Raw genomic sequence first — 16,398 nt, forward strand, 5'->3', positions numbered from 1 at the left:
TGCAGAATCCTACTTCAACCTATTATTTTGTTCACAAGCAACATAAGGGGTCACAATGTACTGAAACCATAAACCTTTTTTTCTAGATTAAAATTGTTCTGTGTAATACTTTTATGAGGTGTATGGTTTAGTTTTCTGTCCTCCTTTAAGCAATTTCAGAAGTCATCTCAAAATATAACCAAATATATTCAAAGGAATACACAGGTTTAAAAACACTGTGTGATCACGGTTGGTAAACATTGGATAGAAAGTCAAACTGGACATTTCCTTATGGGTCAAGAGTAAAAAATTATAATAATATTACAAAGATGAAGCTCAGAATGATAAAATCTACTACAGGGGTTACCCAAACTTTGCCCAATCAACTGGGTCACATTGGCAATTTGCCATGAGTGCAAAGGCTGCCCTAATTTGTATTAAATGGAAGAGATTGCAGTAACCGTGGTGTGTAATATGGCAGGTTGGTCCACGGAAATGACAGGTACCAGCAGGCAATATGCCATCCTCATTTTCAAGGTGGTGGTGACATAGATCTGCATGGGGTTTCAGGAGTAGGAAAGAAATCAAGGCCTCTGCTCATAAAGCGCTTATGTAAAACAGAGTGGAAGTGAAAGTGAATGTTAAGTTAACACTGTTCTTGGAAGAGCTTCCACATGAAGGCACATGGCCAGCTGCCACCACCACCACCTGTTATCTGTGCAAGCCCCCCGTATGGCTGCCATTGGGATTTCTGCCACTGATATCAATGATGGGGGATTGGTCCCTTGGTCCATGGGCTGCACTTTGGCCATCCCAACCTACTAGAAAATGTAGATATTTATCCCCACTACAACTCACGGAGTGCAAGAACAGCAAGCTTCAAAGTTTGGCACCCGTCTCCCTCATCCCCTGTGCTGGGGCACGGCCTCACCCCAGTGCAGCTCCCCATTGCACTCTGCTGTCATCATCTGCTTCTCCCAGAACTGGGGACCCTGCTACACAGCTAAGTCATCTGACCTGGCTCTACTGCTGCTTGACTTACTAGCCCTGCTTAAGCACCGTGTGTCTATGAGCAGTGGCGGCTCATGCATCTCTACCGTGGTGCAGGCAGATGACGCTGGCTGCTCGTCTGTGGCCTCCTCTTCACCTTCTGCCTCCCACTTGCTGCTGCTTCCCCCACTCAGGCTGGTGCTGGTGCTGCTGCTACTGACTGCTGCTACAGGTGGCCAAAGAGGTGGTGATGGCAGCGGCTGCTCAATGGCCTCCTCTTGCTTTGGATATTGTTGTTGGATGCTGCTGGGGCTAGAGGAGGCAGCTGAGCTGGAGGCTGGTGGCTTTCTCTGCTGCTCGAAGGCCAGGTTGGCCCAGTTCTGGTTGGCAGCTAACGCCTGGCTGCTACCATTGAAGTAGGAGGTGATGGCTTGCACAGGTGTTGGGATGGGGGTTGGAGCTGAGATTGGAGTTGATACTGGAGTGGGAGTGGCAGTATTGCGTCGCTCCTCAGAGAATGGAGGAGTCCCGGGATAGCCAGTCAGTGACATTGTAGTGGAGGCTGGTTGTGCCCTAGAAGTGGCCTCCACATAGCAAGGCTGCACAGTCCGTGATGAGAGCAGTGGAGTGATGGCATGGGTATCCGGCAGAGCAGGTGGGACAGCAGGGAATGCTGCCAGGGATGGCAGTGGCAAACTAACAGGTTTGGAGTCCCTTGCAATGGTAGCTGGTGCAATGGCAGTGGGGAGTGGATCAGGGCTGTACTGGTTGGTCATACCCTGCTTGAGCTTCTTCCATCCCAGGTGGTACATCTCAAGCATGTTGAGCAGCAGCGAGACACATGCCACCACCAGCATGAATATGATGAAAATGGTCTTCTCAGTGGGCCGTGAAATGAAGCAGTCCACAGTGTTTGGGCAAGGCCAGCGGCTGCAACGGTAGAGTGGCTTCAGCTCAAAGCCATAGAGGAAATACTGGCCCACGATGAAGCCCACCTCAAACAGAGTTTTGAAAATGATGTTGAAGACGTAGGTGCGAAGTAAAGCACCCCCGATGCGGATTTTACCCCGCTCGTCACGGATTGGTGGCTTCTCCTTCTTTGGGGGTGGCTCCTTATTGGTGCTGCTACTGCTATTACCCCCTCCATTGCCACCACTACCTGCTGCTCCCCCCTGATGGTTGCTGTCCCTGCTCCTTCCCTTCCTTTTTAGCTCTTCCTCTTTCTTCTTCTCCTCCATACGCACAATATGCAGCACATGACCCAGGTAGATGAGGGTTGGAGTAGAGATAAAGATGATCTGCAGCACCCAGAAGCGGATGTGGGAAATGGGGAAGGCTTGGTCATAGCAGACATTTTCACAACCAGGCTGCTGCGTGTTGCATGTAAAGTCCGATTGTTCATCTCCCCAGACCTCCTCAGCAGCAGCCCCCAGCACCAGGATCCTGAAGATAAATAGTACCGTCAGCCAAACTTTGCCAATAACTGTGGAGTGCTCTTGTGCATTCTCTAATAGTCTCCCCAGAAAGCTCCAGTCACCCATTGTTTCAGATCTCTAACCTACAATAAGAACATTATAACAGTGTTATTAAAAGAAAATAGAGAAGTAGATAATAATATAAATCCCAAGATAAACACTTGACTATTTTGTTTCATGTCAGTTGACATATTAAAATATCTATCTAAATTGGGGTGTATATTTTCTATTACAGAATATTGCATGTGTATGTGTGTGTTTAGAATTACATAGACCTGTGTAAAATGTGACCATTAGTGCCAGTGCATAGAGAATTCTGATTTGCTAGTGTCTTACACCTAATTTGTAGGTGTAATTGTCAACCACAAGGCGGTAGATGGTAGAGACTCAGACCCATAATCTCTAATAGAAGCACTTAAATATCAGAGTACTAGCCTACTGGTTTCTTTACTGCCCCCATTTCAGATATGCTGACCATGCATCTAATTGTTCTTGCCTATTTTTAGAAAAGCTTAATTTAATCTTAATATTGTTGTTAGTGAGATAAAACTGCTAAGTGATACAAGGTTTGGCTGACACTATTAGGTTATTATTAATAGTAATAATATAGTTCTGGTTATGGACTAGGATCCTGTTGTGCTAGGTACTATATAAACATAGAACAAAGAGATTGTCCCTGCTCCAAAGATCTTACAATCTAATTCTTTAATTATTAATGTAAATGCATACACTGAAAATAAGCATGTTCTCTTGAAAATCAAGTAATAGTTCTGTTTGGTTATTTTTAATCAGAAAGGAACACTTGATAAAAAAAACAAACTTCAAATAGGTGGAATGAAATATTAGAAACCATTAGATGAATAGTATAAATACTTTCCCCAGTATCCTGTCAAATGGCTTAGTCTGGGAATTGGTGCTTCAATAAGGCTATTTTGCCAAACGACATCTGGTTGGGACCTAGGCTTTTGCTGTATAAAGTTATCATTTAGCAGAGAAATTCCTTATGGCCTTATTCTTAGTGAGAAAAATGGTTGGTCTGATTTTTCAAAAGTGTCTAGTGATTTTGAGAGTCTGTTTTTGTGTGCCCACTTTAGACACTTCAAAGAGGCCTGATTTTCAGAGGGCAGGTACTGATCACTCTTTCAGAATCAGTCCCCTTGTCTCAAATTGGGCATCAAATATGGAAGCACCCATAATCATTAGTCACTTTGAAAACGGAAGCTATTGTTTTTGTTTTGCTTCTACCTAGGATGCATGCAGGTACTGCAGCTCACTAGCCTAATAAACTTTGATACTTCAGACCATGTTTTGTGTTTTACATGTCAACACCCATCTGAAAAAGCCTTATTCACTGCTTTTTGCACTCCTTTCAGAAATATCTGTATTATATTGCATCTCTCTGCCCCCTATCCATCAGCTGGAATCCTGGTAAAGTGATTTACGCACACAAGAACATCAGTATTCTGTCAGATTAGCTTGGATATCCAGCCCTGTTTGGTTTTTAAATTCTCAAGATGCTGATATTAAAATTCTACATTAAAGTTTTAATGTAGTAGAATTAGGTTATCTAAAAAGAAAATACTCTTAAATCTTCACTCCTTAGCACAAAGAAGAAACTACATACATACTATATATGTGTGTTGTTCACTTCTCAACTAGCAAAGTGGTTACCACAATCAAATGCTATGCTATTTACTGACAAGTGTAAAGTGCATTATTTTTGGTATTTTGTTTACATGGAGTTGTAGCTGTAGCAGCCAATGTTTTGCAAAGCTATAGTTTTTCAAAATATGCGTAACAATCTTCATGACAAAATGTAACATGTCTCACAGCTTCTGTACACAATTATCTAAACAGTAACATCTGGTTTCATTGCAAGAACTAATTTTCTTGAATGCATTGAAACCATATGTAAAATGCACCACTTTATTTTCTCTAAGGAATGCAGCAGTGCAAATGAATACATGTTAGTTAAGTTACATTCTATTTCTGGTTCTATTCAGATCATTAGTTTTGATATTTCAGAAATTCAAATATTTCATTCCCCTTTCCTTCCCTCAAAAACCGTGTTTTTGAATTGTACTATATTATATGTTGTAGTATATCTTTCAGATATTCAGTTAAAATATGTTCAATTTTAGATATAATCGTAATTGGAATTACATATCTATTTTATTACAAAGAAACTAAGCACTTGGTTTTTCAGAATATTATTATTTCATACACATTAGTAACAATATGCAGTTATTATTTTACAGTTTAAGAAAACTTTAGAGTGCTAGCAATTTTTCCTTCTTTTATCACTGCAAAATTAGGTCTTCTAAAAAAATTAGCTATTGTACATCTTATTAAAACACTAACCCTTTTAGTTTATCAAGCTTCTTTTCTAATACAGCATGATTAGTAATAGTGACACAATGCAATAACTAGTGCTTGTGCACCCAGATTAAATTAAACTGATTTTTTTAAAGACACATTCGATTTTTTTTTAAAATACTGTTTTCTCTCAAGGTATCATTACAAGGCAGAGCTAAGGTTGTCTGAGTATCTTAAATGTACATTTCTGTAATTTAACAGGTTTATATTTCATCTAAATTTAATATTAACTTTGAATTTTGTGGGTTTATAATACTTGTTGGGGAGAATTTTTTAAATTAAGGGGCATATTAATTTTTGGGGAGATAATTAACCTTGTAATTTTTTGCCCTAAATTAATGTACTCTCAATCAGAGCTCCATTTTCATGTATTTTGTCTGAGAGGGTTTTTTAATTATTAAAATGGTTGTACACGAATAGTAAAATGAGTTTGATATTTCTAGTGATTTGAAGATATGTACTATCAACTTTTAATCAGGTTAACTCCTTCCTCCTGTATTTCACATTCCTCTGTGCACATACCCAAGATCCCCCCTCCCTGCTCTTTCTATTGCATAGACCTAATAAAATAGGTAGTTTTGGAAGAGAAGTATTTAGGACGAAGGATCATTTTATCACTACCGTTCTCCATCAGGAGAGGCTGGTTCATTAAATCTGCTCTTTTACAGAAACTCACTTGGAATTACCCTCTTTCAAAATGGTTTCCAATCACTCATTGTTCTCGATGAGACTGAGGCCACAGGCTATCTTTAGTAAAGATGGCCACTGCCTTCCATTGACTCCAGTAAAAGTGACACCAACCTACCCTAATGAAAGTTAATGCTCCCTATGCTGTCAGGAAACAGAAGAGAGAACTGCGAGGACATGGTGAATGGGAGTGATGGCCATCTTTGCTAAGGGCAATCTATGGCCTCTATCCTATTCAGAACAAGAGGAGACGATGGCCATTTTGAAAGCAGGCATTTTTGGTGAGTTTTTCTGAAGGAAAATTTTATTAGTCAGTCTCTGGTGAAAAAGAAACTTTCATTTATGCAGAATACAGGGGGAAATTGCCAATAATCCTAAACAATTTATTTCCTATATTTTTCCATTACATCTGTGCTATTAAAGACTTTTAAAAAAATAAACAATACCTGGACTGAGATTATTGGGAACAAAATATGGTCTGACAAAATGCTTAATTTCGTAAAGGACATCTTTAAAAATCAGTTCTAACTCATAAACAAATTAATGGATTTCCTTTTATATTATCAGAAAATGTATTCGGTACTCAAAGAAAAATTGCTATAAGTGTGGGATGGATACAGCATATTATTTAAACAAAACAAAGCAGCTGTATACTTGCTTTAAGTGTAAAAACCCAATTCAGTCTTAACTATGGAGCTGCAACCAGTGCCTCCATAATGTACATATTACAGAAATAAAAATATACCAGGAGCCTGATTTCCAAAGGTGCTGAGCATTGGCATCTCCAATTGAATTGGAGCACTCGTCACCCCTGAAAATCAGACCTGAAATCGCCCATCAATGTGCTAGCTTTGTCTGTGTAGCTTTGCTAGTGATAGCAATGGTGGTAGAGCCAGTGTAGATGGGAGACAGTCATCTTTGCCACCAATCATCTCGACTTGCTCTGAGCAGAGTCAGATGACATGCCTGTAAAATACTGGTGAAACAATAACTGCAGAGGCCTCATCTTAATTCCTTTGGGCCATAACATGCCATTGAAGAAATATGGAGTTCTTCTGAAAAATCAGTGAGGAATTTTTTTAAAAATCAGTGGCATGGTATTATATATTTAGTTTAATGGAAGCAATTGCATGAATAAGGGGTGCAGATCTTGGCCATAACGGTGTAAAAATATTCAGAAAATTCCATCCCTACATATCCAAGCACCATAGCTAACCGAGAAATGAGTTGCAGTACTACAAGATGGTATGAGATCATGTGTGTGTGTGTGCAAAGAGAGAGAGTGAGAAATAGAGAAAAAAATTATATCTATATAAGGCCCTATTTAATTTGCATTCGTGCAGATCCTGCAATATTAAGCTTCCACCACAATTTTGATGTTAATTAACTTACTTTGCACAGTCCACAATTTTGCATAAATTTTGAGTATGCAATTAGTACTGCACTAATATTCAATGCCTGTAAAATGTAAACGGCTAAAGACATTGAACTCAGTTTCTACGGCAGTTGTGTTAAGACTTTTAGTCTTCCGAATGTTATATTGTACCAGTCACTTTTTAAAAAAATGAATGTAATATAGTTGCAGCAAAATGTCTGGTTATCAAAAAAATTAGCAGTAACATAATACTTGAATGTTTATATCGTTCCAGCAAATTTTTCTTAAACAAATAGGTCTACTCTGGCATTTCTAAATTACTGCTATTAATAAAGGTCCATTATTACTTTTCTGTGATTTTCCATGTTTTATCTGCAACTCAGCCACAATTATCTGAAGATCATCCCACGATTCAAGCAGAGCCTTATAATTATGATGATTGATCTCTTATCACATTTAGCTTTATTCTTTAGAAGAGAAAAGATAACTCACTGACAGTTATCACTTCTAGCCTGACTTTTTGAAGATGTCATGACAGAGTACATCACATATACTGTGTGAAGAAGTATGACTAATGATTTTATGTATAATTGTGTGCATATATAAATTGTAGAATCTCAAAATTGTATCCCTATGTTATATCACCTGAACCATTTAGTTAATTAAATATATTAGTCAAGGCTTATATTGCTACATCCATTATTGAGCAAAATTCCCCATCAGTTTCAATGGAAACATCTTTAAAATTGATTATAAGGGTCTTAGGAATTAGAAACATTAAACAACTGTAAAGCCATTATTCTCTGACAGTGCAAGATTGTCACAAAAGAGAGAGAATGTGTGTGTGTAATTACTTTGTTAAATCTCATTTTAAATGTATAAGAGAGTAGGCTTCCACCACATCATGTGGCAGACTACTTTTGAAACCTAATAGATGTCACTGTCAGGAATTTTCTTGAAATAAAGTCTAAATTTCCTTTCATTCTATTATTCCTAATTATATCTTTTTGATATTTTATCTCCTATTTGTTTTAAATTGTTACACTGATTTCTCTATAAATGTTTGAGAGAAAATGGCATTTAGATGAGAAAAGAACTTTGAAAAATGAAAATGTTAACATCTCATTTTTATTTAAATTACCAGACATCTCAGTCACTATCCATTGTAGTTTTAACCACTGGTTGAATGTCGCTTTTTAAATTTAGTAGAAGTGGTTCACAGATGTGACATTACACAAAGTTTCCAATGTGTCACAAAACAACTGGAAATCAAGGATTTTTCCTGTCATCTTTATTATATTTATGATCAGATGTCTTCAAGTTAAACTGAAAAAGTCAATACAATTTTCAGAAATGGATATAATTGTACACAAAGAACAAATGTTTTTGAACCAAGTTGTCTTCCTTTCTTGGAGGGGATTTGTAAATAGAATATTTCATTACAGAGATGTTTCCCTTTAAATTCAACTTGCAAACTCATTTAAAATGTTAAGGTTTTAGTATTCAGTCCTTCATGCTAACAGTGGTACAGAAGAAATACTACGTTTGGGTCTATTATATTTGTAAAGCTTTGTAAAAAATCAAAGTGTGACAACAGCTGACCTTCTTATTAACTTACATTTTTATTAGTTCTGAGCCTACTCCTGATGTCCTTAGTTAGGCAAAACTTGCATTGACTGCAGTGAGAATTTTCCCTGAATAAAAGAAAGGCAGAAGGACCTCAGGAAGGGAGCCCATTAACCTGCATCTGCTACACCGCTTTGTTTAATCATAGAACAGATCTGTACTGTTCACCACACCCAGGAGAAAAAAAACCCAGAAAATATTTTATTGCCATTTTAGATTGCTACTTGTAAACAAAGAGCATTTCAGTGGCAAAGTATTATATGTTAAATATGTAGAACAATGGTCAGTGAGCAGGGCACTACAGAAACTCTTTGGAGATTAAATTAAACTAAATCTACTTTCAGAGTGGCTGAAGCATGAATGAGATGCATCTGTCAAATGCCCGTATCGTACTAGTCTCATAGATCTAAAAACCCCATAATCCAGAAAGTTACGAAGGCTGGACAGACCCTTCGAGTTCTGACTTAAAAGGGCAAAACCCCTTGTAATTAATGGGTTGCATAGAGTCCCCAGGAGGAATATATAATGTCTGTGGGACGGGGGATTCAAAGTTTACAGTGACCATGATTGATACAATTTTAGAGAGAAGTTAAAGAACTAATGGGTTTGGAGTTTTTTTGACTGACCATGTTCCAAACCCTTTCAGACTTATTTTTACCAGAAAAAAATATTTATATATGCCTTTTATTCTAAAATAGCTACTGCAGAATTTACCTTTTCTGAATATTTAGTTCAATGCTTGTTCCTCTCAATTACAATTTATTATAATGCCATCCATGCTGTCAAGATTTCAGGTAACATTTCAATCTTATGATTTCTTCTGGGAGACAGGGTACTGCCTAAAGAAAACCTCCTACTATTTAATTCTTACATTAGCAAGCTGTTGCCTAATCACTAATCTTTCTGGGGATTCAAAAGATTATTAGTGTTTCAAGTATTTTATATTTTGGGATTTTGATCAATTGAGCTTTTCGTAACTGTTACACCAAATATTTCTGTCAGTGTAAGCAAATGGCTTGGTATGTATAAAAGTTCATTTCAATCTTTTGCTCTTACTCAACACGCTTAAGGATGCTCACCCTATAGTTTTTCTCAAATAATAGTATTTCAGCATAGGGAAAAAAAACATTTATACACTTCATGGTAACATTACAACATAACTGAAAGAAGAAAAGCCGAAGACAGTTGAGATACATTTGTTTATTACATATTATTGCACTTTTTAAGAAGCTAAAAGAGATACTTAGTTGGCTGACGAATTTTCCACCACTACACAATTAAAAGGAACTAAAATGTATCTTAATGCTAAACTTTTCAAAACAAAATAGATACGTTCTTCCAACTGTACTTTGGCAATAGCTCTGATAAATAAAAAGAAGAGAGGGGGATAAAAGACTAAACAGATAACATTCAGGAGATAATACCAACTATGCGGTACCTCTACATAAAACTAAACATGACTTAGTATTTTATGTATGTAACGTTGTTCTAACAATGTCCAAAGAATGCTTAACTTACCATTTCATTATAGCAACATGCTTTTTATGACTCCCTTGGCATTATAGATTTCTGGGTACTACCCTCATTAGGTGCTTATCTCAGCAGAAAGCAAACTGCTGAGCCAGGGCAATTAGTGCCAGGTCAACTGATGCTTATTCTGAACAGAGCAATGTTTTAAAAATACATAGTTTCCCTTCCTTTCTCTTTTTATGTTTTTTTTTCCATAATTTACTTATCCTTGCCCCTTCATAATATGATTGGCAGACTCTGACTGGCACTGCATTGTAAAGAAATAAAGACAATTGCCACACCATTCTGGTGCACATCTGCACTGGCATCTCTCTGTGCCAGCTCTCTGAACTGTCCTTCCATATTCATGCAGAGATGTATAGGATGGATAGATTTATTAGAGTTTGTTTATATTCAAGAGTAAATCTCGATCTAATCACATCTTCAATGAAACACAAACACACTGTTACTATATACATATGCACACACACACAGCTATCTATACCACATATAATGTAAATAAGTAGCACTATTACTGGCACAGACACCTAATCCTATATTGGAATGTTAGGAAATATAACTAACAAATTATAGGCAGCGTATTTGTATCAACACTTTTAAAAAAACACATCCTCCTCCGGAAAACCAAAAACCCCAGTAAAAAAAACCCCAAACCAACAACCCAGAAATCAATGTGTGATTATAGTCCAAGAAAATCGTGTTGTGTTTCTCCCCTTAGGCTGAATGTGCAAAAAGCAGCACCCTGCCTAAACCTAGTAAGCATGTTGTTGTTACCACCCAGACGCAGGCAGGCCAATTTTACTTACGCTTTGCGGTAGTAGCATTACTGGCAAGTAGTTAAAACTTAAACTGTGCAGAAGAATCCAGAGAGTCATGGCTCATTTTGAAAAATCCCGAAAGGAAAAACTTTCATCAGACTAGTAAAAAAAAAAAAAAAAAAAAAAGGACAAAACTCAAGGAGGAAATCTGCTGCTGGCTGCCATTCTCTGCTGGGGGATAAAGTTAGTTCCCGCTAACGTCGCCAGGCCCCATGCCCAGCCCCGTTACTTTCTAATCGACCACGTCTAGGCTGTGGTGGCGGGACGGGCTAGGAAACGCAAACACATGGTTCCGCCAACATTCTGCACAGCCCAGCCGCAGCACGCTGCTCTCAGGCCGGCCAGCCACTGGCTACCCTGCGGCGGCCGGGAAAGGGGTGGGCACACCAAATCGTACCTGCCTGGGGATGCCACAAGTTGTTAACTATGGCGTGCAACACGCGGCTGCCCATGCCCTAGTGCGAGCGAGCTGCATTTCAGACACCCTCGCCTATAGGCTGAGCGGGCAGCCGGCCCTCCCTCTAGCTCTTCCCCCCGAGCCCCGCGCAGCTGCTCTGCCCGCTTACCAAACAACTCTGGCCCCGGCCAGCCCAGCCCGGTCGCTCACCAAAGCTCCGTCTCGCCACATGGGAGGCAAAGCTGCTCTCGAGTGGGCAATGCCTAAAAGGAAGCCAGGCTGTGAAACCAACTCCCCCTGCAAGCTGTGCGCTGAAAAGTTGGATCCCACTTAAGGTTTGAAGCCCCCCGAAGCCAGCTTCTCCTCTTCAGCCATCGCCGCTGTGTGACCATGCGTGGCTGAACCCACCGGGTTAGCAGCCGTCTGGGCGAACGCCACGCCCCTGCTCCTTCCCAAAGCTCGGCCCTGGGGGCTGCGGAAAGCAGGCGAGTGACCGAGGGGCTTGGTTTGACGCTTTTCCAGCGGTCATAACGCCGGGGAGTCATCGTCCTTCAAAGATCAGGGCCGTTCTGAACGGGAATCTCCCCGCCACAAACCAGCCCTCTCGCTTTCTCCTTTTGGAGAATCCACATAACTGTTTTGGGGACTGATGAGGCAGGCAGGTGAGTTTAAAGCTCATGTCTGCGCATTCCCCACCTGAAGCACACGTGGCCTCCTCGTCTCCCATTAAGTGGCAATTGCACGTGACCCCACATTTTGTTTCTTAGCTTTTTTTTTTTTGGTAGCACTTGAGCATTGTCCAGTTGTCTTAGCCTGCCTTCCAAGGACTGAGCCACTGGAGTTGCTCTCACTGATCAATTGCAAATAAAGAACTACATGGTTCTTTCATTGAGTTCATATTTTGGAGAGACTATGGAGGTACTTTAGCAATATTTAGCAATAATATTTCGGGAGGAAAGTGCTTTTAAAAATTCACACTCGCCAACCTATATAGTAGTAACATTTATACTTTGCAGGAATAGCGCCACCCAGTGACCTCAAGCGTATATGCGGCCACCTGATCAGCCCTCAGTACTCAGACGGAGGGTTTACATTAAAAGATTAATAAACTGTCGTTAGCAAGCTTAGTTTAACTGGATAGTTATTGGTATGTTTTCATAACCTATATATAAGTTAGCAAATGCATCAGAGCCTTTCACCTGTATATCACAGGTTTCTATTTAACCAACAATCAAAATATCTACCACCGGATTGATGCCTGTTTGATGGCCTACCTGAAATGAATTGGTGGTTCCAGTCCAGTGCCTAGAAGACCTTTATCCACAGACCAGAAAACATCATCATAACTGTGCACTGCCAGGCATTGCTAAAAGAGAGGCCAAAGACTGAACAGGCATGGACACTGAACTAACTTCCCATTTGTAGGTGATCCTTTCAGATCAAGTTTTAGAAAAAAGCGTATTGGCAAGGCAGGGAAACATTTACTGAAACTGTCTGCAACTGTCTGTGTTATATCTTTGCTGCACCTGAGCAGAAAGGACTCCCATATATAGAGGCTTCAATCTTACACCTTTCAAGAATACTGGAATAAAAATACAGTGTACACAGTGTGTGTATATATCTCCCACCGACACAGGCTGGAAATAAACTTACCATGGAGTTTTTAAATGGACTCTTTACACCTTCAATGGCTTCTAAAGCACAGATTGAATTTTCTGTCCACCTTGTCAATTTCCCTGCTCCCTACTTCTCACAGCAACCCAATCAATCTGTAAAACCCTAGTGAAGCTTAGGACCCCAGCTCCTGGCTTCACTTCCTATATCGCAACCCCAGTAATTCCAATGCACCACGACCACTCAAGATTTTGATTTATCCTTTTAAGTCATAACAACCTCCTGTAGCTCATGTGTCCTCCATCAAACGGTTTACTTCTGAAATACTAAATTTCAAGTGATGACTGCTGTTCCAGCCTTAACTTATCTAAGAGGCTCAGTAACATGAGTTAAATAGAGAGTAATAGTTTGAACTATGTAGATTTGGATTAAATGTGTAGATCAGAAGGGAAATCTCCCTGCCACCCCCAATATACAGCAACAAATAGTTGATTTGGTGCTTTTTGAGGGGTGGAGAGTCTCCTTTTGTTTGAAACATCAAGTATTGGCTACTGCCATACACAGAACAACAAACTTAATGGACCAATAGTTTGATATAGTGCAGCTAATGCTGTGTTTCTATAAGAAACAGAGGTCTTTCTAATTAAATGTCATCTAATTTAATCTATGCTATTTTAAATGTACATGTCACTGTGCTATCAAGATGCAAGTATCCTGGCTTTGTAAGTGGGCAAAATTCCCATTTCTTTCAATAGATGCTTAAGGAATATGAGCCTGATCAAGGGTCAGGCACAATGAAAAGGATTCCAGAGGGGTAGCCATGTTAGTCTGTTTTTAGCAAAACAACGGGAGTCCTTGGCACCTTAAAAACTAACACATTTATTTGGGCATAAGCTTTCGTGGGCAGAAACCCACTTCGTTGGATGCATCCCATTTCTGCCCACGAAAGCTTATGCCCAAATAAATGTGTTAGTCTTTAAGGTGCCACAGGACTCTCGCTGTTTTAATGAGAAGAATGATTATTTTTATTGTAACATTATTTAGATTTAATTTCATAGTCAAACTTCAGGGCCTGAATTTTAGCACTGTTGAGGGCAGAATAGGTGAGCAGATTATACAAGTCCATTTGAGTAAGTTCTGACACAAACACCAACCACTACTAGGTGCTGAATATAAACCTTAGAGAAGTTCATGACAAGCCTCCTGCCACACACTTTTCTTTTCAGAGCAACTTACTTAACTAGGTCATGAAGATGCTTTAACTGTGGAAATGAATGTTAAGTGTTATAATAAATATGAAGATATATTTGAGGAGATCTTTTCTCACACCTATTTCTTTTTCTATTTGCTGATCTGAAACACTGATGATGTTTTCACTGTTTTGTGTTCCTAGGTTCTTTTTGATTTTTTTGCCATGGAAATGTAAACCTTGGACTTCAGAATGTTACTGATTGTTGTCTTGTATTCTTGGGAGGAGAAAACATTGCAATTATTCTGTCTGGTTATTTCTCTTGGTTTTAGTAGACCTTTTTGAGTCTATGTGCTCCTTGACTTTTCTGTTTCCTTAGCCTGGTGCTATTGCTTTTGTAAGACAGCTAAGAAGAGGCTGGTACATTTGCAACATCAGAGTCTAAAAATGCTGAAAAATAATTAGAGGAAAATTTTCCAAAGGCACTCTTGGAAGTTGGATGACTAACTTCCATGTATACCTTTGAAAATCTTCCCCTTGGTCTTTATTTAACTATTCTTTACATCAGAGCCACATACACCAGCCTTGCCAGTCATTTTTAGGGACTAATCTAAAATCCACTGGAGTCAATGGTAGTCTTTCCAATGGACAGGATCAGAATTCCAAATAACCTTGACAAATTGGAGCATTGGTCTGAGTTCAACAGGATGAAATTCAATAAAGACAAGTGCAAAGTACAACACTTAGGAAGGAAAAACCAAATGCACAGCTACAAAATGGGGAATGACTAACTAGGTGGTAATACTGCTGAAAAGGATCTGGGGAGTGGATCACAAACTGAATATGAGTCAACAATGTGAAGCAGTTGTGGAAAAGGCTAATATCATTCTGGGGTGTATTAACAGGAATGTCATATGTAAGACATAGGAGGTAATTGTCCTTCTTTACTTGGCACTGGTGAGGTCTCAACTGTAATAACATATCCAATTCTAGGTGCCACTCTTTAGGAAAGATGAGGACAAATTGGAGCGAGTCCAGAGGAGAGTAACAAAAATGACAAAAGGTTTAGAAAACCTGACCTTTGAGGAAAGATTAAAAAAAACTGCCATGTTTCTCTTTGAATAATGTCCCTCTGGGTGCTCCACTTCAGGTGTTGGCGTGTCCCCCATCATTGATCAGAGATTTTTGCTAGCAGTGCTTGTCCAAGTTGCGCATCTGCCGTACCAGTCTCAAGGCGACATTGTCGCCTTTTTCGCCACGCATGACTCAGCCCCCCTCAGTTCCTTCTCAACCGTCCGCGGTCGAAGACAGAGCCTCTAGCAGTTCCCCAGAGCTCATCCAAAATATCCTTCTAGTTACTTTTCTTGTAGGCATTTAGTCAACTTTCCCCACAGTTTTAACTTAGTTTTACTTTAGCTACCTGTTTTAAAAAAAGTTATACTTACCCTCTTAGGTTAGTTAATTTTTTCCCTTACGGATTTGGGCATCATGCGGGCTCTCCCGGCTTCAAATGCTGCTCCTCAGTTAAGCTCTGGAATAGGCTTTCAAGAGAGGCTGGGGAATCACCATCACTACAGGATTTTAAGACTAGGTTGGACAAACACCTGTCAGGTATGGTTTAAGTTTACTTGGTCTTGCCTCAGTGCAGGGGGCTGGACTTGATGATCTCTCGAGATCCCTTCCAGCAATACATTTCTATGCTTCTGCATCAATGAGCTTTGGATCTGGTCCTTACTTTGGTTAGTTTAGAATTGCTGTAGTATGCCCCTGTATGGATTGTCTGGCTTGATTTAAGACTGTACTTCTTTATAAGCATCATAGTCATGTTGCCATGCCATTTCTTTCTCACAAAATTGCCTGTCTGTCCCTAGGTTTTTTTTATTTGTTTGTGGTGTTTGTTTTGTTTATGTTTTTACTCTGGGTGATATTTAATTGTTCTCCTAATATTTATATTTGTGATGTCAAATTCCAGTTTCCTATTAAATGACTTTGAACTTCTTTTTGTATTGTTTCCATTGTCTGAATAAATCTTGATAGATAAAATCTCATTCTTTTCCCTGAGATATTCATTTTATTCTAAAACCTAAATTCCTTTACACAAAGAAGGTTGTTGTTTTTCTGAGGTAGGGTATCTTTTTCTCTTTCCTGCCTGTTTTCCCTTTTCAGATAGCTCATAGTATTGGTATTAGAACATACGACCATAAAAACAGCCATACTGGATCAGACCAATGGTTCATTTAACCCAGTGTTTTGTTTTCCAGTAGTGGCCAGTAGGTGCTTCAGAGGGAATGAACAGAACAGGCAATCATTGAGTGATCTACCCCTTGTGGCCCACTCCCAGC

General features: G+C 39.4%; 1 protein-coding gene across 1 annotated transcript; it reads right to left on the reverse strand.

Moving 5' to 3' along the window:
• Positions 1 to 974: 974 nt before the first annotated feature.
• GJA3 (gap junction protein alpha 3) lies at positions 975 to 11,597 on the reverse strand. Its single transcript, XM_067562729.1, has 2 exons — positions 11,423 to 11,597; positions 975 to 2,527 (listed from the first exon to the last, which is right to left on the reverse strand). Exon 2 carries the CDS (start codon positions 2,508 to 2,510, stop codon positions 975 to 977), a length of 1,536 nt encoding a protein of 511 aa, XP_067418830.1. The 5' UTR covers positions 2,511 to 2,527; positions 11,423 to 11,597.
• Between the last annotated feature and the right edge of the window lie 4,801 nt (positions 11,598 to 16,398).

The sequence above is a fragment of the Emydura macquarii genome, unplaced genomic scaffold (assembly GCF_026122565.2).
Source record: "Emydura macquarii macquarii isolate MOO-44397 ecotype Brisbane River unplaced genomic scaffold, CSIRO-AGI_Emac_v2 contig_2473, whole genome shotgun sequence".
Classification (NCBI taxonomy): domain Eukaryota; kingdom Metazoa; phylum Chordata; order Testudines; family Chelidae; genus Emydura; species Emydura macquarii.